The 25,159-nt window shown below is 39.6% G+C and overlaps 1 protein-coding gene across 7 annotated transcripts in view; it reads left to right on the forward strand.

The window, feature by feature from the left end:
- Positions 1-25,159, forward strand: part of PALLD (palladin, cytoskeletal associated protein) — a 372,024-nt gene that overhangs the window by 333,206 nt on the left and 13,659 nt on the right. For 6 of the 7 annotated variants that reach the window (XM_019731450.3, XM_019731447.3, XM_019731448.3 and 3 more), the window contains 5 exons: positions 7,780-7,915; positions 11,044-11,142; positions 11,897-11,947; positions 13,107-13,328; positions 17,563-17,712. In XM_019731450.3, coding sequence (XP_019587009.2) covers positions 7,780-7,915; positions 11,044-11,142; positions 11,897-11,947; positions 13,107-13,328; positions 17,563-17,712 — 658 coding nt within the window. The remainder of the gene's footprint in view (positions 1-7,779; positions 7,916-11,043; positions 11,143-11,896; positions 11,948-13,106; positions 13,329-17,562; positions 17,713-25,159) is intronic. The other variant, XM_019731449.3, reaches the window with a different exon arrangement.

A 25,159-nucleotide genomic window follows, 5' to 3' on the forward strand; every position in this document is an offset into this window, starting at 1 on the left:
ATGTATTCTACTCACCTCACAATTGCTGGTAGGTAGTTTTACAGCATCCACTGCTGTATCCCTGTCCTTCTACACAGTAAATCAGCCCGGAGAGATGGTGGGAATCCAGAGGCTTGTGGGAATGCCACCTGGGGTAGTGGAGCAGTTCTCGCTGCTGGTCTCTGAGCGGTGGTACCAAGCTCAAGGTGAATCAGATCAGATCTATCCTCGAGGGCCAGGCTGGCACTGTAGTTTTTGCTCACGTTCACATTCTGTTCTCATAAGGGGGTGCTGCATAGCCATAGGGCTAGAATGTTTTATACTCTCCATTGCCTCTCTTATACAAGTAGAGCTTTGGTTTAAAGTGTTACCCCTGTTTGTGAAAAGTAAAAGCATGTGTCAATGAGAGCTTTTATACAGATGTACCAATGAGAGCTTTTATTCCACAGGCACTCAGCTCTTTGTAGACATTATCTCATTGTCCCACTCTTTCTCCCTGATTTATAAGAAACAGGTAGGTGGGGACACTGTCATCATTCAACATTCAAGGGGAGAGGCCCCAAGCGGTGAAGGGATTTCCCAGGGTTCTGGAATAAGCTTAAGCAGGGAGGGTATTCATTAGATCTAATGACTTAGCCTAAGGTGTCCTGCCCAGGTTTATCGCAAATAAATCTGATGTCTGATATTTCTTAATTAAAACTGCTGCAGAGCAACGAAACAAAAATCCTTGAGTCTTCAGGAAAAGTCTGTAAACAGATTGAGATGTGCGTTAGACAGTTTTCAAGTCAAGACAGTGGTTAGATAGAAAAGACAAAAGCTGCATTGGGCTTTGCAGACATTATGTCATCGTTCTCCTGTCCTGCAGGAAACAGGTAGGTGGGGGCCTTGTCACTCCCCGTTAGAGTCAGAGGCCTGAAGGGGTCGGGGGCTGTCCCAGGGTCTTGTTATCGGGCTCCATGAGGGTCCTGTATCTTAGAGGATTCTGCACAAAGTTGTATGCAATCCTGCAGAAGTGTTTCCCAGCAGATTAGCTGGAGAGGGCTCAGGGCCTGTTGTGACCAGGGACGATTCTGTGGCGATGTCTGCCCCAGGAGGAGCTCAGAATGAGACCTGCTCAGTCTTGGATGGTGAACGAGGAGGCGTAGCACATGCACGTGTGTGAGTTTATTCTTTACAGACCTCAAAAGGTGATGTGAAGAGAACTCGTATTTGTATACAGTTGCCTGTTTTCCTTTAAGTATCAGCTTAAGGTACCCACTTGTACTCTGAACAGCGTTGGCTTTTGCTATATTAAAAACCCAGCTTGCGTATCTTGGATTCTTTTATGTGTTAATTTATATATTACATTCTTCAATATGAGGGATAACTGAATGCCAGCATGTTGTTGCTTTTGCTTCCTCTGGAATTTTGTTGCCATTGGATATCACTGAATATGAGAAGAGGAGAATATAAGAGGACTTCTCGTAGTTAAAAAAAAAATGTCTCCGGTTGCTAGACAGGAGCGTGACCTCTTAAATCAGTGTTGTACTCTAGAGATTTGACTTTCTGAAATACACTGGCAGGAGTGACCTACAACAGTATATCAAGGGATGGATGCTTCCAAATTATTCAGTAGCCAAGAGAAAGAAAACCTTCTGGGATTTGGTGGTTGAATCTGGAAGATTTACCTTCCAGATGCTGTGTATATGTTGGAGATGTTTTCACCCCCGACCACATGAGTATTATTTTTAAATGGTAAGTGACTTACTGTTGAAGCTAGAGTAAACAGATCGGTAATGTTTTCGGCACAGTTGAGCTGAGTGTGTATACACTGAAGTATCTCGTGTGGGAGGCTTGTATGAATTGTTTACTGGCTGAGGTTTGTTTCTGAGTATGGGTTTTTGTGAAGACGGCTGGTTTGGATAACAGTTTACTTGGAATAAGCATTTTATTTTTCAATTGTACAAATCATCTCTTTATCACCAGGTACTCTTCTTATTTCCTAATGCGTTGTTGCTCTTCATTTACCAAACTAGGTGCCATTTGGGGGAGCAAACCACAGCCATTTTACATTAAACTCCATCGCAGAATTAGGGAAACAAACCCAGTTGCCAAAACTTTGCCTCAGAAACTTAAAACTACGTTTCTTTCCTGGTACAGTCCCTTTCCAGATACTCCATTTTGGTTTCTAACCCTAACCTTACGTACTCACCGCATTTATTTTTAAAATTAAAGTTTATTGGGGTGACAATTGTTAGTAAAGTTACATAGATTTCAGGTGTACAATTCTGTAATACATCCTCTATATATCACATTGTGTGTTCACCACCCAGAGTCACATACTAACCCCATTTTTAACACAAGTATTTGCTGAATTATGTTAGTTCAAAGGAGAGACTCTTAAAAGTTCCACATTAAAACAAGTATGAGAAATACTGTAACTTATACCTCTTTCCTCAAGGTTTGCAGTGCCCCGTTGACCCTGCCAGGCTCATTCTGGCCGTAGGACCTCTGCACTGCCTGGCTCTCCTTGTGTGAGGACACAGCTGGCACCTTCCTGTCACTTGGGCCACAGCTGTAGTGTCGGCTCCTCAGACCTGTGATTGGCTATAATATAGCCATCTACTCACACGCCTGTCACCTCATAGCACTTCCCACCTCCAGATATGTCCTCCCTTTTTACTCTCTCTCCCCGCCATCCCCACCATGGGATATAAGTTTTGTGAGTACAGTGACTCAGTTTTGTTCCCCATGTGTCCCTAGCACATAGAAGAGAGTTGAGGACTAAAACGCTGATCGCTAAAGCTTATTTCCACATTCTTGGAAACGCTGGCCAAGAATTCTTGGCATCTTTTTAAATGCCTTTCCCTCTTTCATTCTGTTGTCCTCGGCCAGTCTTGTTTCCGGGATTCATTTCCGTGCTGGGTCGTCTCTGTTGGCCTCTCTGAAGCTCCTCTTGCCATGCCAGGCACTGATCTAAGTGGTTTATATTAGGTTGGTGCAAAAGTAGTTGCGGTTTACACCGGTAAAAATTAGGTAAAAATAATTGCAAAAACCGCAATTACTTTTGCCCCAACCTAATATGTTAGCTCATGTCGTTTCCCCAGTAACCTTATGAGACCCATGCTACTAATACCCACATCTTATATTTTACAGAGAAGGAAACTGAGGCACACAGCCGTTAGGTAACTAGCCTCAGCCACACAGCATTTAAGGTAAAAAAACCAAAGATTCTGACTCCGGTGCCTGTGGTGGTGCTGGTGGGACTGCTCCCCCCTCCAATTGTCCACATCGTCGTCTGCAGTCAAGATCTCAGGTGCTTCCTCTTTCGTGGAATCTTCTGCAGTCATTCCAGCCAGCATTGTTTCCTCCTTTTTCACTCCCACTGTCCCTGCAATTGCTATCATAGTACGTCCCTTATCCTCCAACCCGATTATTAACCTCTTGTGATCAAAGATCACCCTTTACGAGTTGGCTGTCTTCACTGTGTCACACAGAATGGTGTTGAGACTGAAGTGATGAAGTTAGATGCTCCGTAAATATTTGGGTGACGACTGTTCGACATTTACACATCTTTCAATTGATTGATTTTCATTTCAGTGTTAATGGCGCAGCACCAAGAAAATATGTGTACCTTAAATTCTGTAAGTAAAGGAAAATACGGTGTTAAAAATAGGGGGAAATGGGGCTGGCTGAAGTACATGTTCTTCTATTGGTGGTGGTCTTCACACGCTTAGGGAATTGGCTTGTTAAAAGAAATACAGAGCGATCAGGGTTTTCCTTTGGAACAAAGAGTAATTTTATTTGTACTCTGAAATGATAAAATACCTGGATGGCAGAAACCCAAACCCAGGTGAATGTCTCCTGTATGAAATGTCCCAGAGCTGTTGTTCTGAGGTCCCCTAAGAGTCGTGTGTGCTGAGAAATGCTTCTTAAGCAACAGGACTTACTCGGTGGTAGATAGATAGTAGGTGTTTACTTGTTCAAGAGCACTTGAGGCTGTCTTTTAAAAACACAGTTCTCTGCCTCTCGTTTAGGTGATCTGTTCTGCGCTTTCACCCCCTTCCTTTCTCATTTGTGCCGGGAACATAGCCCTCAGTGTCGTTTGCCCGGAGAAACACAGGGAAGCCTTCTGTCGTCAGAGGCTGCTCATCCTCCCATGGTTGTGCAACTGGTGTGTGTTGTCTGGTTTATGGCAGTAGGAACCCGTGCATTCCCAATAATACCTGATGTCGCCGAGAGCTAGCTAGCTGTCGTTACTATTACCTTTTCAGGTGACTTCGGGGCCCAGCACTTCTAGTTCTCAGATGAAGTTCTCAAAGCAGAACTTCATTTCCAAACTTGTGTAATTTTTTCTGTTCTGAGCCTGACTTTTTACATGTGGTTTGATTCAGATAGCTCTGGCACAAACTCTCTTGCCTGAGGAGGCAAGGCAGAGAGAGGTCAGAAGTGGAGACAGAAGTGGAGTACATTCATTCACTCATTCCATGAATGTTATTTGGGGGGCTGCTGTTTGACAAGCACTGTGAGGAACGAAAGAGGTGTGGTAAGGGAAAGACAACCTAACAGAACATAGAGTGATAGCATGCGAGAAGTGCTGTGAAGAAAGCAAACATGTTCCAGTACGTAATGGGGTAGACTGAGGGTCCTCCATTCTGAGGAGACGTTAAACTGAAGCCTGAAGGCTGATGATACGGCCTGAAGAAAGGGAGGAAGGGGGAGAGGCTCGCAGGCTCAGGAAAACTGGCAAACTGTGCGCATTTTTGTTAAAGGATTGCATGGTACTGAAAATTAAGGTTGTAAATCGTAATTCCTATGGCTCTTGCTATTGATATGTCTCAGGCTTATTTTCCAGCTCCTTAAAAGTCAAGATCAGTTTCCAGGGAGTAGGATACAACTTAAAGTTTGACTAGCCATTTTGCTATTACAAACATAGGATATCACAATATTTTATTTCTTTAACAGTTCTTTCTTTAAAACCAGTGTCTTAACATCATCCTATTTGAACTTCAGGGACAAATGACTAGAAAGGAAAGACCTGGAAAAGCGATCGGAGTTTTTCCACTGTAGGTAACAGAAGACTCAACCATGAGCACATTAAATGCATGGGGTTGATTGATTCACATAACAAGTGTGGGGTCAGGCAGCTCCATGGTGTGTTAATGCGGTGTCCCCAAAACAATCAGGGACCCAGGGTCTTCTTTCTAAGCTGTCGTCATTGGCAGGTTGTGGGTTCCCCCCTCATTATCACAGAGTGGATGCCGCAGTTTTTGATATTACACTTTTGATAAAATGGTAACCAGTGAAAGATGAGGGGCACTTCTTCCTCTGTGCTTCTTTTTAAAGGTGGGAAATTTCTAACTAGAACACCATACACTTTCACTCCCACCCCCATTCCCCCAGTCTCAGCGACCAGGGCTCCACCGCAGGTGTCTCACTAGGCTCATCACTGTCCAGGGGATTGGGACCACGCAGACTGACTTAGATCCATCGCCCCGGAGTTCGGTGAGCGGTGGAGGTCACCTTTTCTAAGTACATTGAAGGGTGAACACCCAACAGAAGCAGGGGAAGTTCAGCAAGGAAACAAAGGGGAGTGGACAGGAGGAAAGAATGGCTGTTGGGAAGGCCAGGAGCAGGACCACGGAGTCCATGGTACAGGCATCCCCCGCTTTTCCAAAGTCTACATCAGGTCACTTCGCATTTCCAAAAGACCTACATCAGTACCTGTTTTGGCTAACTGAAAGAAATCTGAAGAGGATTTTCACTTACGAAAATATGCAAAAAGTGAAAGCAGCGTTCAGCATTGTTTTGCACGAGCCATTGTAGAGGCAGCAGCAGCCCCGCAGTGAGAGTGGCCCCACCAAGCTCCTTCCCCGGGAACCACGTAGCTTCGAACTGTGTCTGAGCATCTGTGCTTTATCTCCGTTTATTTTGTGCATCTGTGAGCAAGATTGGTCCTTAGGTATCAGAAAAGCCCAAGAGAGCTTGTAAGGGTGTTACTTTCGTGTCAGACTGGATGTAGTTAAGTGTGTTTGGTATGCATCGACAGGTTATTTTGGGGGTATGGGAAGGCACAAAAATGTTTCCATATAAATTAAGGGCAACTGCTACTTTGCTTTATGCCATTTCAGCTTTCGAAAGGTTTCACGGGAACGCACTAGCTCTACTTCTGGATGAGGGGGGAAGCTGTGTCATTGCTGAGGGTTGGGTCGGAGCTGTCAGTGGATGCTCAGATGCTGCTGCTGCCTTAGTGATGGTCCCTTCCCGGCCCTGCTGGGTGAAATGCTGCACCTGCTCCTTCTCCCATATCAACCAAGTGACATCAGGCAGGCACACGAAGCCGGGACACGTTTACAATAGGCCTGCTTTTTTAACTCAAATATGCCTCCTGATACAATATATGATAAAAAATAAGGAAGTATGTACAATGTGTATGTAGAAAGAGTAATAACATGAAAGTCTTACCTGTTTCTATCCCCTTGAAACTCCCGATGGGACCCGCCCCCGTGGCATGGGGGTGACCACCGCCCTGAATTTCTCAGTTAATCAGTCACTCTCTTACTTCTCTTTATAGTTTGCATACATATGTGTGGTTCCTTAAGTGTGTTTCTCTAACTTTCGTATGTACGTGAAGCACCTAGAGAGCTGGGCCCTAACACAGAGATTCAGTAAGTCTGCAGTGAGGCCAGAGCTCTGGATTTCTAAGCTCCCGGGTGACAGCGGTGCTGCTGGTGGTGCAGCGCCAGCCTCTGAGCCCCACTGCCCTGGCGTCGGGCACACTGCTCAGATGGGGCCTGTGTGCACATGGAAGCACACTGTATGTGTTCTCCATGATTTGCTTTTTTTTTTAACCTGACATTGTTTTTTAAATTCATCTTTGGTGATATGGGTAGGTGGGGGGCGTTCATGTTCTCCATGGTCTGGTGGTTCCATGTCTTACTAATCCTGACCCACAGTCTTGTGAGGGAAAAGGAGGAGAACTAGGAAGCAAATTACATGGGGCACAGATAAAAGTTGATTCCGCCGCACCCCTCAAGCATCCAGCACCAATGCCCCCTACTCAGGTGGCTCAGGGCATGGTGGCTGCCCCTGGAAAGAAAGGTCGTGGCGTGTCCCCTATCCTAAGAGCCCTAGGCTCTGCAGCAGGTTTAGGGGGCTTGGGGTGGACCCGGCATAGCAGGACCCACAGACCCTCCAGAGTCCTCCAGTGTAAAACGGACTTTATCCTATAATATCGGCCTGCCCTAATCAAGTTAGGAGAGAAGGGAAGGTAACACACTTAATATCTGCTTAGAATGGGCTAAGCACTGTTGTTGAATACACTGATTACGAAGGATCAGAAGGATTGAATTTATGAAAGTATGAGAGAAGTATGTTCTCTTTCAAATCCTCTCAACAGTTACGTGGTATATGGTTTCATACCTGTTTGGAAGAAATGTTAAGCTTGCCCAAAGTCACAAACCTAGCACAAGGCAGAGCCGGATTTGAAGCCTAGGTCTGATTACAAACCACATTGTGTTTTCCCTCAACATGGCTGCCTCCCTCTCCTTGGCATCTGTCTAACCAGTGAGGCACCCTCCCCTATTGTTCTTGAATGTCCTCTGAGAACTGGTTCAAATTAGTGTTGCCTGAACACTGAAACCAGCTTTCATGGTTCTTTCCATAATTAGTTGGAATAGATGTAGCATTAAAAAAAAAAGAAAAGAAAAGTGGGACGAGACAGACAGGTTGACACACGGTGCTCTTTGTTGGACTTGAATGTTTGACTTGGATTTATATGCCTGACGAGTGACTACACAGCCTTGTTCTTTTGTCCTGCAGGGGATTTCCAAAGAAAGCCAACAGGACTGCTAGAATCGCCTCTGATGAAGAGATTCAAGGCACGAAAGATGCCGTCATTCAAGACCTGGAACGTAAACTTCGCTTCAAGGAGGACCTCCTGAACAACGGCCAGCCGGTACTGAGATTTGGGGCCCGAACTGGGGATGTTAGCACCCCACATCAGAGAGCGCTTCCCTCGCTTCACTAAGGTTTAGGCTCCAAACATTTGTCCGCAAAATTGATTTTATTACCCCTGAATCAGCATTCCCCTTAGTATTACGGCTTGAATATGGGAAAAGGGGGAAAAGTGAACCAGATAACTTCTGCTAGGTCTTCACTGTTTCCTCCTAGTCACGCAGCCATTCTTGGAGTGAAGATAACACAGTGGAGATAAAGGAAGGGGGAAGGGCTGATGTCAAGGTCTGGGTAGAACAAAGGAGCAGGGGTGATGTAATACTTAGTAAGAACAAATCCCTGGGAGGGACGGGTTAGGGGGCGGGGTGGGGAGGGAGGGAGGAGGTGTAGTGGAATGATTTGTATCTACCCCAAAGCAGCGAACTGGGATTCGATGACATACTGCCTAGACACAAAAAAGATCTTTACTAAAGAAACTATTGCTGACGTCTAGTTCTATTCTACTAGACGATTACTAGATACTGACTCAGTAATCTGACAGAGTAAGGCCTGTTTCACAGTCTAATCTTGTTCTTGTTTGTCAGGGTAAGACAGCTAAACTCAAGAAAAAAATCATGTTTTAAGGCTGCAGAATTATAGATATATAGATATGGTTTTTAAAATGTGTGTGTGTGTTTATATATATATATATATATGTATATGTGTATATATATATATATATATATATATATGTATATATATATATATATATATATATATATATATATATATATATATATAAATAAAAGGTGTTTTCTCCATTAGATTTAAACATTTCCTCGAAATCAGTTGTTTTTCTTTGCTTTTTACTGACCTTTTCTTATCACATCAGAATACTTTAAGGGGACAGGAAAAGCAAGTCTGCAAATAAATTTCCCAACTAAAGGAAAGGAGCCTTTTGTAGCTTTATTATAGAATTAGTACCAGAAAAATTTGCTTGGCTCTTAAGTACAGAGGAAAAAGGCCTCTTTCTATAAAGTCTCCCTCTCAGACACCTTTTTCAGGGTACAAAGCTCTCTATGCTAATTGTTTCCTAGGAATTTTAATTATCAAGTGTTGATAAATAAAAAAGTGAGAACACACCCTGTTTGATTGGAAAAGTGGGGAATAGAGGAGGGGTGTTGAACGATGATTTTAATAATTAGGACATCCTAATCTGAGTTCAGGAAGATTAAAATTCTACTGAGATTTTGTGTTAGTTATTCATTTCACTGAGAATAGAAGATTTTCACAAAGCGAAAACATTTTCTCCCTGAAATAAGTCATTGTATATGTACATGTACATACTCTGGAAGTTTTCCCTGGTTCTGTCAAATAAACTAAAGCTTCTGAAAGATGAAAACAAGTACTTATGGGAACTTTTTCAAACCAGGTAAAGAAAGGCATCTCACCATTTTTTTTTTTTTTTACTTTTTTGTTGTTTAAATACCTATTCCTATGGAGTAAGATTCTCTAAAGTAAGACTTTTATCAGCTATGGCAACATACTATGTATATTATATGTATACAGTGTATATATTTATGTGATATATACATCTGTTATATATAAATATATATTTTTTGTATGTTTATTTGTTTAGCAGTGAATGACATTCACAATAAGTTCCATAGATTTCTACCTTTCAGAGTTTAAAAGAACCAGAAAGATTTCCTTTTTTAGAAAATGGGACCTTGGAACAACTTTTTCCTAATGTTACATATTATCCTGTTACTTATTTTTGGCTTCTGTGTATAGAGCTTGTGTATACATGGAATAGTGCTTAGAAACGGAACTATGAAGTAAATTTGGCTTCTAATGGTAGCAGATGCATTCTGGTGAAGGGCTGGCTTTCAAATTGTATTCTTCTGCTTATGAAGAACAGGGTGGAAATTACTCTAGTCCTCCCTTTAATGTTAATACAGTTCTCCACGAAAACATTTGGAAGGCTTTTAAGGGAGCAGGTATTTAAAACTCGCTTTGAAAACTGAACTCATTTTTTTTTTAAAACAGACGTGGTAAAATTAATTTAAATAATAACATAGTGGAGTGAGACACTCCGTGCAACAAACACCTACCTCCACCTCTTCGTGTCCTCTGCTCCTTCTTTATGAAATGAAATAATTTGAACTTCAGGACTATTTGTCATTTGGCACTTGACTTGTTTCACTTCCCGGTCTCAGCTGGGACTGGAACCAGCAATTACTGGAAATTGTAAATTTACCCAACATATTTTTCTGATTAGAGAGTTTCCAATAGAATTTGTATTCTATTGGAAATGTATCTGAAATAACTTCTGTACTCTTTTTTTTAGATTCTGCCTTACTAAGTATTCTCTCTTTTCAAATACTTGTTGTGCCCCTAATGGTCCCTGAAATTTCCTCCCCGACTAGAATTCTGCGGCATTTTGGAACCAACACTCAAGAGCAGGAATCAGCCCAATAGACAGAACAAAAATGTTGGCATTTCTTTTGTGTAAGAATGGCCTAGCAAATAATGGTTTTGGCCAAATCCAAATTGTTGGTTGCTAGATGAAAAACGTTACCCCTTTGCCTGATGGGCAAGCCGTTTGCCTCTAAGTAGAATCATGAATTGTGGCTATTAGCATCGGCAAGTATCTTTCCTAGTCATTTTGCTAACTCAGCCATATGTAATCATTCTCTGTGGATTCTTGTGTTTTGTGGATTTGCTTATGTTACACAGCAGCCTAGGAAAATGCCCTCCAAGGTGAGACCCTCAAAGCAGAGACCATCCGGACTAAATGTTAGTCATGAAGGACATGACATATATTTTGTATGTGGTTTCTGCCTTGGTGCTTATTTTACTCCCCTTAAATTTGTGCTATATCAGTTGGTGGCTCTCAAAAATTAGTTACTCCATCTCCCAACACTGGATTAGGCCATTGGACCAGGAGGGGAGGTAAAAGGCAGGACAACTGAAGCAAGAGAAAGAATCAGATTCCTTTTACATACAGGTATCTCAAGGTGGGGAAAGAATATTTACAGATAACATTAAAACTTGCTTGATTGGTTTTGTAAATTCCTTTTCATGGGGCAGTATATAATTGTGATTTTTCTACCTCTGTTTTTTTTTTTTGTGACTTCCTTCATTTAGAGGCTAACATATGAAGAAAGAATGGCTCGTCGATTACTAGGTGCTGACAGTGCAACTGTCTTTAATATTCAGGAGCCAGAAGAGGAAACAGCTAATCAGGTACTGTGTTCCTCTGGACTTCTTAGAAAATGACAATTACGAGGTCTTTATGGACACCCTTCTTGGGATCAATTCTGTGGAAAGTAGAGGGCAGGTCAAAGAAAAGCATTATTTTATTTATATTTATTGAGCACGTACTTTGTGCCAGACATTGTATTAAGTGATTGATAGAATTATTTCAGCTGGGGATAACATCTATTCTTTTTATCTTCCTATTGTTCAGTTTATTCCCTTCCAAGTATCTTTCTGTTTTTCCTGTCCTATGCTTTAATGAAAAGCAGTTTTGAGTGGAGAAACATATTTTCCCTGAAATTGTTTGAAATACCTAGTGAATATTTCCAGTTATATTCTTAACATCTAGTCAGAATAAAATATCTATGTACAGAAAAGATGGTCTTTATTTTCTTTTGCTTGTATAGTTATAAATCACTAATTAGCAGAAAACCTAAAATGCTGTTTCTGTTGTGACCACCAAAAAAACTCACTTCATGGATTTCATGTAAGCTGTTTTTTAATTTCCATTGCTTCTGTTTCGAGTTGCCAGATACAGTCTCCATATTAAAGTAAGCTTTTTAAAACAAGTTTAAAGGATCAAGTAAACTCTTGTGTTTATTGAGAAATGGGTTTGCCTTCAATACCTGAAAGTTTTTCTGTGTTAAATATGGCTACCACAAAAATCTCACAGAAAATGAGAAATCTTGCTAGATTTTTATTTCTATTATTAGTCTTCACTTCTTTTTTTCTGCCATTACAGGAAATTGGGTCTCCTCATGCTTCTGTAGGGAGTCCTCTGGATGGTCAAAAGGTCAAGCTTTTCACCTTTCTTCTCCTTCCACTCTTTCACTGTATCTATTTTCTTATGTTCTTCCTTATTAACCTGTGTATCTATCTTTACTGCCATATATGGATTTTATAATATGAATATATTATATGAACATAATGAATTTTATACTGTGACAATGTCTATTTTTATTTAGTATCAGATGAACAAAATTACTGCAATGTGATTTTTCTTGTTATTAGTTACAAACTTGAATTTGTCATTAGATGCTCTGAACTTTAAATTGTGAAAAATTTCTCAGTATACCTTTCTAGGGAAAAAGTGCCACTTCTTAGACTAATTAATTTCATAGTAATTAGACAAAACAAAACAACTTGCGCATTTTTGTTTTGCAGTTTTATTCATAGTGTATTTTTTTCCTCAAGCCAACAAACTTTTTTAAAGGTTGAGTAACTTCTTTAAGTGAAAACCTAGTTAAAACAATCTTTTATATAATATTAAGTAGAAAATACTTTATCACTGGCTGCTTTGTCGTACCTGTAGGACCCACCTTACTCACCATCGGGTGACGATGGGGTCTTTGCTTTTGTTTTTTAACTAACATTTTGACTGGACTGCCAATCCCATTTTTTTAAAAGAGGTCCTCAGAGCTGCAGAGCTGAGAAGGACACTAGAGGTTATGTGGCTGAGGATTGTTTGGAGTGAAAAAGAACACGCTGCCATTTTTCCCGTTGTTTGGTAAAATGCTATGTAACATTGCAGCTGCTTGCCACATGCACTGTTATTACGCTTCTGGAGAAATGCACCACCCTGTGCCAGCTTTTGCCCTACAGGAGGAAATCAGGGTTCTATCATGCTTCATTTTTATGAAGTTTAGGAAGAGATAGCTGTTGCTTTTTTCTCCCCACCCTCCTTCCCATGCCCCACCAAGAGAAGAGAAAGGAATTCATCTTCTTAGATTTGGGGGGGTTTTGTTTTTTGGATGAAGACAATTTGATATATCATATATACGCACTTCCAGATGTGTTTTTTGTTTCATATGGAATTGAACTGGGCTCAGACTTGTTTTTGAGCTCTGTGGTAAAACTATCACTGTCTTCTGAGTGCCTGATTGGAAAGGGGACTCATGACACATGTGCCACAGGGACTGGGGTTGTTAATGTCACTTTGCTGTTTGGTGCAGGAATACAGAGTCTCCAGCTGTGAACAGAGACTCATCAGTGAAATCGAGTACAGGCTAGAAAGGTCTCCGGTGGATGAATCGGGGGACGAAGCTCAGTATGGGGACATGCCTATGGAAAATGGAGTGGCGCCGTTCTTTGAGATGAAGCTGAAACATTACAAGATATTTGAAGGAATGCCTGTAACTTTCACTTGCAGAGTCACTGGGAATCCAAAGCCAAAGGTAAGCTGAAAACATGGCTTTTTAGAAGTCATGTTTTCTGAGGAAGATTTAGCTTCTAAAATACAGCGTGTATGGCAGGAAGAGATACAGACTATCTTTTTCAATACTCATGATGTAAAATGAAGTACTGTAAGTGCAGGGCCATCTTTAGGAGGCATCAGAAACCAATAAGGGCAGAGTTTGGGTTTGAAGAGTAGAGTAGAATAGAATAGAATAGAATAGAATAGAATAGAATAGAATAGAATAGAATAGATAATTAAATAACTGACGAGGCCCTTTCCATACACCTACATCATTTACTCATGTGATGTCATCATTGTTACTCCCAAATTGCAAATGACTAAACTGAGCTCAGTGAGGTTAATTAACTTTCCCAAGGTCAGAGAGCTGGTGAGTGGCCAAAGCTTAAACATGAATCCCGTGCTCTGTACCATACAGAAAAGTAGGCTTACCACTGATTAGAAAAACTTCAGATCTTTAATCTACAAAATCAGTATTTACAAAGGGGGATAAGGGTGGGAATATTGTTCAGAAAGAGTAATCAGAGGACTACCTGACAGAGGAGGCTGACCTAAGCTGGAAGCCCTCTCCCGGCAGACATACAGAAATGCTGACAAAGAGTGGCCCTAGCTTTAAAGGGAGACTAGAATAACTGCTCACTATTGCAGCAAAGCAATAACAGCATTACACTTTTCCCTAGAATTTGAGGAAAAAGAGTAAAAAAAACACCCATGAGAAAGTTGAAACTTCAGATTTGCACTATCACAGGATACGGAGCCAAAAACTGAGAAATTAATAGGAAATTTAGTCCAGGATGATTAAAATATTTAGGTTTCTGGTAGACGCAAGCAAAAATTGGCCCAGAGGACACTTTCACAATTTGAGGAATATCAGACTTCAACAGGGTAAGAGGGAGGAAAAATGAGTTCCCAGTGAAAAGTTAGAAACCGTATGAGGAAATAAACAATGGGGAAAGTCGATAGCACAAGACAGGAAAATCAAAGCCCAGGTATTGCAAATATTGGACAATCCTGAGAATAAAATACCTATGTTCAAAATGATTGAAACAATTTTTAAAGGAATAGAAACTTTAATGAAAGAACAGAACAGTACCAAAGACGAGGCAAACTTGTAAAATAAGAATATAGAAATAAAAAATATACTCACTGAAATTAAAAGCTTAATTTGAGAATCAGTGAAATGGAAGGAGGGAAAGGAGTATGACAGTACCTGCAACGCCCATGTGCTGTTTTGTTTTCTCAGTAAGGTAAGTTTTACCATCACATTCTTTCCCTAAAACCAATTGCAGCGCCATAGTCAGAGAAACATAGGGCAAAGAGAATAGCCTTAAATTTTCAAACCCATATCTACCTCCTAATAAAATGAGACTTAAACTGTTTGGAAAAATCTTCATTGTGTTTTTGGCATAATTTGGATAATTGCTGTGTAGTCACAAACATGATACCAAATGCATGTATTAAAAATAAATTTGCGGGGTTGGCCCAGTGGCTCAGGCAGTTGGAGCTCTGTGCTCCTGACTCCGAAGGCTGCTGGTTCAATTCCCACATGCGCCAGTGGGCTTTCAACCACAAGGCTGCTGGTTCAACTCCCACAAGGGATGGTGGGCTGTGCCCCCTGCAACTAACAACGGCATCTGGACCTGGAGCTGAGTTACACCCTACACAACTAAGACTGAAAGGACAACAGCTTGACTTGGAAAAAAGTCCTGGAAGTACACACTGTTCCCCAATAAAGTCCTGTTCTCCTTCCCCAATTAACAAAAAACAAACAAACAAACAAACAAAAACTCTGCGGGTGGCCAGTTAGTTCAGTTGTTTAAAGCCCGGATCTCTTAACAAGGTTATTGGTTTGATCCCCGCATGGGCCACCATGAGCTGCGCCCTCCACAACTAGATTGAAACTGCTCGACTTGGGTCCAGGAAAAACATATTTAAATAAATAAAAAGTTAAAAAAAAAAAAAAAAAGAAAGAAAGAAAGAAATGTCCCTGTTCTCTTTGGGCTTACAAGAAAACTAGTGAGAGACATTAAATAAGCATAATAAATAAATAAATAAACAAGTAAATAAATAAGTAAGTAAATAAATAAATAAATAAGCAAGCAAGCAACTTATGCATAAAACTCAACAAGAAAGTACATCTTGAACTTCCAAAATATTCACAAAAGGATCCCATGTTATTTTTAAACCTTACTCAAGGCTTAAGGTCACTGATGAAATTCTATGATTACTGATTCCTGTTCTTAAAGGACATTATGTTCACTTGAAGATGGGCTGTTGTTCTTAACGTACCTGTGTTTTTTCTAGTACAAATTTAAATGTTTCACAGCTTTCAGAGAATTAACTTTTTTTTTTAGAAATTTTTATCGTTAAATTTTCTTCTTCATCCTTCCTTCCTCTTCCCCTTCTTCCCCCCCTTTCCTCATTACCATTCTTTTTCTTCCCTCCTTGGTTTATTGAAGAATCGTTTCCTCTGCATGTTATACAAATTATATTAAGATGACTAATGTATGGAATAGCCATTATGTTTTTTTAAAATACATCCCTTTTCAGGTGTTTTTTTTTTAATTTGTTCTGCCCTTGACATGTTCTAATTGAAACATGAGAAGATTGTAATGAATTTCATTGCTTGCACCCTCCCCTTCCCTCTTCATTAGTAGTCTTGGTAAAATTTTGGAACTGTTTAATTCTCACTTGAAAGTTTTATTCCAAGTATAATGGAGGTAAAACATATGATTAAAGGAAAGAAACAATTCTGAAGACTGGCATAGTAACAATGCAAAAGGAACAAATTGTATACAAATCAGAGCTTCTTTATTCCATCAGAAATCATCCAACAACTAAGAGTGATAATTATGAAATATGCTTTATATAATTCAATTTTTTAGAACTAAACGTTATTAGTCTAGTTGATTTTTAGTGTATGGAGATTAATAATACAGTTTCTGTATTTGGAGCTAATTGAGAAATAGGGGTTGGCATAGTTGCAGCAGTCAGCTCCTGATTTAGTGCTGTATATTTCAGGCCTTTCCCTACCTTAAAAATGGACATTTCAGAAAGACTTTTCAGATTCAGAGGCTTTGACAGGGAGTTGAATTTGAATGTCAGTTGGGGTTTTGATTTGCATATTGATTTATATTAAGGAAAAAGTTCATTTTAAAATCTGAAGGCTCTAAAGTAGGTTTCTTCTGCTGGGAGTCAGTTAGGAATGCTTCTGGTTGCAAGGAACAAAACTGACAACAAAAAAATCATCGTGGCTTAAAAACGGGTGATTAATTTTCTTCCCTAACGTTAAGTCTGGAAGTGGTTGGATGCAGGCATTAATTCAACATCTCAATCATATTAGGGCTGCTGGCACTGATTCATCGTGGTGCCCCTATGTTTCAACTGTGTAGTTTGTAAACTAAGTCAAATAGAATAAATCATGAAAGATCCATGGTCCAGTGATTTTGTTTAAAGGTGAAGGGAGGGAGGATGGAAGACTTAAACAGAAGTGGTAGTTTTATCATTTTTTTTTTTAATTTGGTTAAGATTCCTTTTTACTTTAATTACTTTTCACGTTTAATTTTCTGTCAAACCAAGTTAAAATATTATTTGAAAATTATTATACATTTAAATACTGTTGTGTTTTCTTAAACATAACGGGAAGAGCTGACAAACTTTCAACCTTTGATCATATGCTCCTTGACCCAGAACGAAAGCACTAGAGTCCTACCTGCCACCAACCCATAACTGTTGCCTCCCTCCTCAACACCCAGTTTTAACACAATTCAGTGCAATGATTAGAGTTTGGGGATCTGTTTTTGTTCTCTAAAATAAACTTTTGACCTTCACTTTACAAGTAACACATTTTAATTCAGTATATTTAACTCAGTACATTTGAAAATAGAAGCAAAAAGAAAAATACCTACCATGCCACCTCAGAAATAATCACTGTCAACAGTCGATTTAGATCCTCCATATAAATAATATATGAATTTAAATACCTGCTTACATATGGATTTTAAAAAGTAACAAAGAGGATATATAATTTTTAAAAACTAAAATAGAATTACACTTGTTTGTTACCTACTTTTTTTTTCCTATTCAGGTGTTCTGTTTAACATTTTAACATGAAAACTCAGATGAGCTCTGCAGATCACACAATTCTTATTTATCCGTCCCCCAGAGTAGTACTACACACATCCTTAATTTATAATCTTTGTTTCCTTTCACAGATCTATTGGTTTAAAGATGGAAAGCAGATCTCTCCAAAGAATGATCATTATACCATTCAGAGAGATCTTGACGGGACCTGCTCTCTCCATGCCTCGGCCTCCACCCTAGATGATGATGGGAATTACACAATTATGGCAGCAAACCCTCAGGTAAAGAACAGTGTGGTCTTGCTTCATTTCTGTGTCCAGTTGACCCTTGAGCAGCACAGATTTGAATTGCATGGGTCCACTTATCCATGGTTTGTTTTTCAATTAATACTGTATCCTAATGATTTTCTTAACATTTTCTTCTCTCTAGCCTGCTTTATTGTAAGAATACAGTTTATAGCACACATAACCTACGAAATATGTGTAAACTGACTGTGTATGTTATCGGTAAGGCTTCTGAACTAGTAGTAGTTTGGGGGGAGTGAAAAGTTATATACAGATTTTCAGATGCGTGGGAAAGGGTCAGCATTCCTGACACTTGTGTTGTTCAAGGGTCAACTGTATAGTCTTACAGGCATTTAATTGGACAAAGGAACTGTTTAATTAAAAGGTGGAATCACACCTAAAACTAAAAAAAGGTGGAATCAGACCTCTTTGACTTGAAACTATTTCCCCAATTTCTACATCCATCTTGTTTTTGAAGGATAGAAAAAATTTGTTTCATGAGTGTTTATTCCATCAGGTGTTTTTTCGTTTGTTTGTTTTTAAACTTTTATTTATTTTAAGTGTGTTTTTCCAGGACCCATCAGCTCCAAATCAAGTAGTTGTTTCAATCTAGTTGTGGAGGGTGTAGCTCACAGTGGCCCATGGGGGATCGAACTGGCAACCTTGTTGTTTAGAGCCTGTGCTCTAACCAACTGAGCTAACCAGCCGCCCCTATCAGGTGTTTTTCTAGATTAATAATTCTGGTGCAGATGTGGATTCTTTCCAAAAATTTTTATTATTGAGGACTTAATATGTACACCTATTATGTAGGTGATGGGGATGCAGTGATGGAGAGGACAAGTCCTGAGACAAAATAAGGCCATAAACAAACTACATAAAAATAAGTATCATTTCAGATAGGGGTAAATCTACAAAGAAAAAAGGGAGAAAGTGCATATGCTGTAGTAGAAAATACTAAAAAGTAAAATATTTAAAAGAAATACATAATTCAGTGGAATTTAAGTATGTGTAAGTGTAGACAAATTATAATTTTGATAGCATCCATATGTAGAAGTCCCCTCTTATCTGTAGCTTTGCTTTACATGGTTTCAGTTACCAGTCGTCAGCTGTGGTCCAGAAATAAGCAATTTATAAATTTTAAATTGTTTCAAATTGCGTGCCACCATGAGTAGCATGATGAAATCTTGTGCTGTCCTGCCCGGGATGTGACTCTTCTCTTTGTCTGGCATATACAAGCTGTACGTACAGCACAATAAGATGCTTTGAGAGAGAGGCCACATTCACATAACTTCTATTACAGTATAGTTATAATTGTTCTATGTTATTATTAGTTAGTGTTGTTAATCTCTTACTCTGCCTAATTTATAAATTAAACTTTCTCATAGGTATGCATGTATAGGAAAACACATAGTATACATAATGTTTGGTATTATCCACGGTTTCAGGCATCCACTGGGGGTCCCCCGCAGATAAGGTAGAGGGGGACTTCTGTATAGCATTCAGGATTTTTTGTTTGTTTCCATCCAAATGTTTTCTCTTGTTTTCCCCATTAGATGTAGAGTCAAAAAAAGCAACTGACTACTTAGAATTTAATAGGCGGCTACCTGGGTATCATGTTCCCATTGCAAGACTACAGATTAGTATCTTGCATCTTTTAGGTACTATGCTGGTTGCAGGGGACACAAAAATGACAAGTGACTTTGTACCTTAAGAGCTCAGTGTGTCGCAGGATAATTTTACGAAGTCTGCAAAAGTCGTATGAATAAAACTTTTTTTTTTAAGGAAGCTAAAACGAATGATTTTATTATATAACTAGTGAAGATTGTCCTGAAGTCATCTTTTAAAATCTCTGATCTACTTATATAATTCCATATTTCATTATTTCTTTTGGAGGAAATATTAAGTATTAGAAAATTATACAAATAATTTTAGCAACGCTTACAAACTTCTGAAAGTTTGTACAATGTTCATCCCTATCCTAATATTACATTGTTATATAAAGATATATCTCTGCAATGATATTAAGATTTGGATGAAACTCAAATTATCCACCAATCAGGTCGTGATAGAGCATAGCAAACCATCACCATCAGCGAACAGTTTTCATGTTAATGCACCTTCTTGAGAGTCTATTTTTCACGCAATGAATACATGACCATCACCTTGACAAATAGTCAAAATCACAACCTTTACTAAAAAGTTACATTTTAACGCTGATTTGTGCTCATGTTTGGTGTTTTTGAGGGAACAAAAGTGGAATTTGCTTTTTTTTTTTCTTACCGTATCTTCAGTATGTTTCCTTGACTATTATTCACAAATTTCAATTTTCAGTTTTCTGCCTATTAAAAAAAACAGTGGAGAATGCAACAAAATCCACAATGTTCCTTCATATTGGGTTCTTTATTCCTCTTTCCCCTGTATTTGCTGGGACAGAACTAACTGTGTTCCTTAAACACTTGCCAGTACTGGGATCCTGCTATGGATTTCGGAGCATTTTCCCCTGGCAAATGTTTTAAACTGTTACTGAGTAAGCAATTTTATAGAACAAAAGAAGAAAAACGTAAAAGGGTGATTATGAGTCTGCATGCAGCCTTCTTCAAATTACACTGATGTGTGTTTGCGTGTGGCAAAGCCCGACTGCTCAGGGCCAGGGGCGGGGTGCAGGGGTGAAGACAGCAGGCCAGCCTCAGCGTCAGTGGCCACGGTGCATTTCACTTCCTACAAACCATGATGTAGTCACGAGATAAAGGAGGGCTGCTGAAGAGCCTCCTTGTCAACATAGAAAAGGAGGAAGGGGCAGAAAGCAAAAGAAAGAAATTGCACAACAAAGACCAGAATTGTAGAGCTATGTTGATACTGAAAAGTCTAGAAGGTGTAGTTCAGGGGTTAAAAGCATGAACTTGGGCTTCAGGCAGCTCTGAGTTGGAATTCTAGCTCTGCCACTCCCCACCTATGTGACCTTTAGCCAGGCACTTATCCGTTCTCTTCCTGTTTCCTCTTCTGTGCAAAGAGAATAATATCAATTTAAATCATACATGTAAAGCACTCAGTTTACCTGGGACATAACATACTTTCAACAAATGCTAGTTATCATCATTATTTTAAATCAAAGACACTAACAACCCTGTCTTAGAGAAGCAGCCCCACGAGTTGGCAGAAGCCTGTGGGATCAGGATGTAAAGATCAGTTACGTTTCTAGATATTCCGCTCCCCACCGTGCTGTTAGAGAGTGAGCACGTCAGTTAGGATGGGATTTCTACCAAACATGTTGCTGGTGTGTGGTCTGGCGACCTCCTGGCTTTTGCTTTTTCCCACCCCCCTGGGAAAGGAGTTAGGCAGCAGATGTGGCTGTGCCATGGCTGCCACAGCTGCGGGCTTGTGAGCGAGAGGACTGGCCCCACCCACAGCACAGCTGACGGCTGCCACACATGCAGCTGGGAGCTGCTCTTGGCTCCAACACACTCAGGGCCAAGGGAAGGCCCAGAGGAGAGCTGTCACTGCCCTCACCCCAGGTCCCAGTGGATTCTGCCGCTTTACCAAATCGCAGGATAAGCCCCAGGCCTAAGCCTGTCTGGTTCTTTGACTCTGCCCTTTAAAGAACAGACAAAGAAATAAGAAGTGGGCCAGTTCACGTCAGGTAGCCATAGCCCAACACTGCTAAGAGAATCTCCCACCTGTGATTGAGCAAACAGTAATATGATTGCCCTCAGGGAGCAAAAGATTCAAAGAACCCCAGAGGTCACAGTAACCAGAGCAGTGCCTGCTGTCTAGAATTCCAACTGTCTCTCAAGGTGAGTTGATCCACCCAATATTCATTCTACAGTCTCCTTTTCTACCTAAATGGCCAAAGGCACACAGAGGCGGGAAAACCCAGGAAAAGAATCGGAGGAAATCCTAAAAGTAGGCATTTAGGCCTCGGATTGAAATTGTTGTGAGAGAATGTTTGTATTTACGGCACTTGGTAGTAGTTGCTGTTCCAAGTTTCTGAGCCTGTTGCCTGGTTGACTTTAATTTCAAGAGCAAAACTCCTTTTCTACCTTGGGGTCTTCAGTAAGTAACAGGTATGTCCAAGTATACCAGATGTAGGTTTTGTGAGTTGTCCCCTAGAAATGGGATTGAACTTCACTACCCATTAGAACAACAAAGTGGTATTTTAAACCAAGACAAGTGGCAGACCATTTTTCTACCTAACCTTTGGCATAAGTTATCATTTGTTGCCATGGGAATACTGTAATTGAAATGTTTAACAGTGTCATAAGCTCAACTTTATAACATCTGTTATTATACTCTAAAGTATTTTCCCATTCTTGTAATTTCTGAATTAAAACATCATTTAGAAGAAGCATGACATAAGTAGGCACTGAAAAAAATTTTCCAAAGTGAAAGCTAAATTCCTCAAGATGTATTATTCCCAAAGCATAACACGTAGTCAACAGTAAACTGAAGGTGACGCCCTACTGCCTTGATGCCCTTTGGTTTCCTTAAAATTTTTTCACATTTTTAAAAGTATTTGGTTTTGAAAGGGAGACAACTACACCCTTTTTTTTTCTGGTACACTATAGCCTACATGATGTGAAATAACCAAGGGAAAGAGGAAAAAGTTGGAGTGGAAAAATTGGTTCAGTAATGAAACACAGCAGAGCTTTCCTGAGCGGTGGAAAATCATCACACAAAGCGGCCAAGAGAAAGGCTGAGAACCAAAGGAAGAGGAAAATACTACAGTTCAGCAGAATATTTTATAGAATATTTTTCCACCTGGCTTAACCTTTGGGGAATAAGAAACACGTTAGTTATTGTTGACTGCATCCAAATTCTACTTGAGATAGAACACACAGCTCTAAGCGTATGCTAGACTGTATCGTGCTCGCCGTGTGCAGCTCAGGCAATTCATAAGAGACCAGAGTAATTGCATAGTTTAGTGAAATAATGAGTGATTGTGTAGTGTTACGCCAAACATGATGCCAAAATGAGGATCACAAATACAATTTATTTTAGACTGTAATCCAGTCTTTAAGATACGACTAAATCTAAACACGAATGTTTTACTTTGTTTTGGTGTGTTGCTAAGTTCCCCTGTAGTGCACTTGGATTTTGGAATGGCTGTTTTGCAGTTTGATGTTTCCTCAGATTGCATTATGTATACAAGTGGCAAACTTTTATAAAGATCTGTGTGCCACAAGTTAAATTTCATAAACTGGGAAACATAAATGTTATTTCCATACTATATAAATAATTGGCCTTGCATGAGGCATCAAATAATCTTTACAAGCTGGATGTTTAATACAGAATCACTTCGAGAATTCAAACTTATTACTTGTACTATAGCTTTAAACTGTGGCTTTGTTTGGAATAGAAAAGTTACGCACAGCTGAGTTAGATTTAAAAAGTTAGTTTGTTGATTGTTTTGCCTTAGCATTGTAAGGTTGCCTGGCTCATTTCAAGCTTCACTTTAAACATTATTACTTCATGTGTTAATAATAAAGCAGAAAGAAATGAGAAAGTTAACAGCAAACACGGTCGCATTCATGTGTCCCAGAGCCTGCTAATTATGATAAATTACTAGGGATAGTTGGCACATTAGTATGATTAAAATTAATTTTAATTTTGTATGATCTTCCTCACAAATAAGACATTCAGACTTGAAAACCTGAACTTTCAATTGCACACATTTGAGGCATCTTTTCAAAAATGCTTCAATGACTTCTGGATTTTTTTTTTAATGAAAATTAAATTATACCACTAAATTAAAAATTACAACTTTAATTAAAATTATACAACTCGTTAGTTTGGATGCTTTTTAAATGCTCCTGGTCATTTACTGATTAGTAATATATTTAGCCAGTAACATTATATTATCAAACTAATAATCCCGCCTCCCGAAGACCATACCTTTCCCCTTTATGTTCAGAAGTGAAGGATGATGTAGGAGTAAAAGGTGAGGAATGGCAACATATTCCTTTTTCTTAAATTTGGGAAGTTAAGGAAATATCTGCGGCAATATCTGTGTATGTGGTGCTGAGCAGTAGAAGTGAATATCTTGCAAACACTGTAGAAATGTGTAATCTTTGCCGAGTAGTATGCCAACCTGTTGACCCTATTTTTTTGGAGAGAGAAGAGGAGACCGGGCTGCCACTAAGCATAGTAGGGTATCCTTCATCTGATACCTCAAATCAGCCGTCACTTGGCACCTCGAATATACCTGTGTGCTCCGCACCTTTCAAGCACTAGCGTGAGTTTAAAAGGTTGATTTACTCTCCATGTATTCTGCCTTCTTTGCTAAGAGTATTTTGTTTTCCTTCGGAGTCAATTACATCCTAATACAAAAAAAAAGAAGAAAAAAAAAAAAACGGGAAGGTGGGGAAAAAGAAAGAAAACAAACTCCATTACATGTGGGGAAAAAACTGTTCAATGAAGCACTTCTAAGGGATACTTCTTATTCATCTAATTATTATAATTCTACCCCTACTAAGTGCTATAATAATTTAGCAGTTCGAGCATTTACTGTGTAGAAAAAATACAATTATCAAATATTTTACACCGATGAACTCATTTAATCCTCCCAAGAACCCATGCGGGATTAACTATATGGTTGTATTTTACTGATAAGGAAACTCACTGAGGTGCTTAAGTTACCTGCCTGAAGTCACTCACCTATAAAGGACAGAACTGGTTTACAAACCCAGACTGACACCAGAGCTAGTGCGTGTCATACAAAGGTGTCTGGGGTTCCCCCCAGCATTGAGAGCACTGAGAGGGCAAGGGGGGCGTTGGTTAAGAGGTATTTGAAAGAGTCTAAAAAGGAGGTAAGAGCATCCCTCAAGCAAAATATATCCACTTGGAAAATTTTATTGCCGTCAGCCAAGCTGCTGGGGCCGCTAAAAATCACCTCGAAGCATGTCCATGCGTCCATAAAATCTCAGACCCATAGTATCGTAACATGATACCAGCAGTGGTGAATTTCATAATGATCTGTGACATCAAGTAGAGAAGTCCCCCGTATCTGCAATTTCACTTTCTGCAATTTTAGTTACCTGTGGTCAACTGTGGCCCAAAAATATTAAATGGAAAATTCTAGAAGTAAACAATTCCTAAGTTTTAAGTTGTGCGCTGGTAGAAGATTGAAACCTCATGCTGCCTGCTTTGTCCCGCCTGAGACATGACTCATCCCTTTGTCCAGTATATTCACACAGTACAGTCAGGTATTTTGAGAGAACACATTCATGTAACTGTAATTACAGTATAAGTGTTTGTTTTTGTTATTAGTTATTGTTGTTTATCTCTTACTTTATCATAGTTATGTATGTTTGGTACTATCCGAGGTTTCAGACATCCACTGGGGGTCTTGGAACCTCTCTCTCGCAGATGGGGGGGGGGGGGCTGCTGTACAATTTGATATTTATATCATCAGGTTTTATCATTTAATATTTACAAGCTTCTCGTGAGA

Source organism: Rhinolophus sinicus, chromosome 15 (assembly GCF_057876585.1).
Source record: "Rhinolophus sinicus isolate RSI-liver-muscle chromosome 15, RSI-T2T, whole genome shotgun sequence".
Lineage (NCBI taxonomy): Eukaryota > Metazoa > Chordata > Mammalia > Chiroptera > Rhinolophidae > Rhinolophus > Rhinolophus sinicus.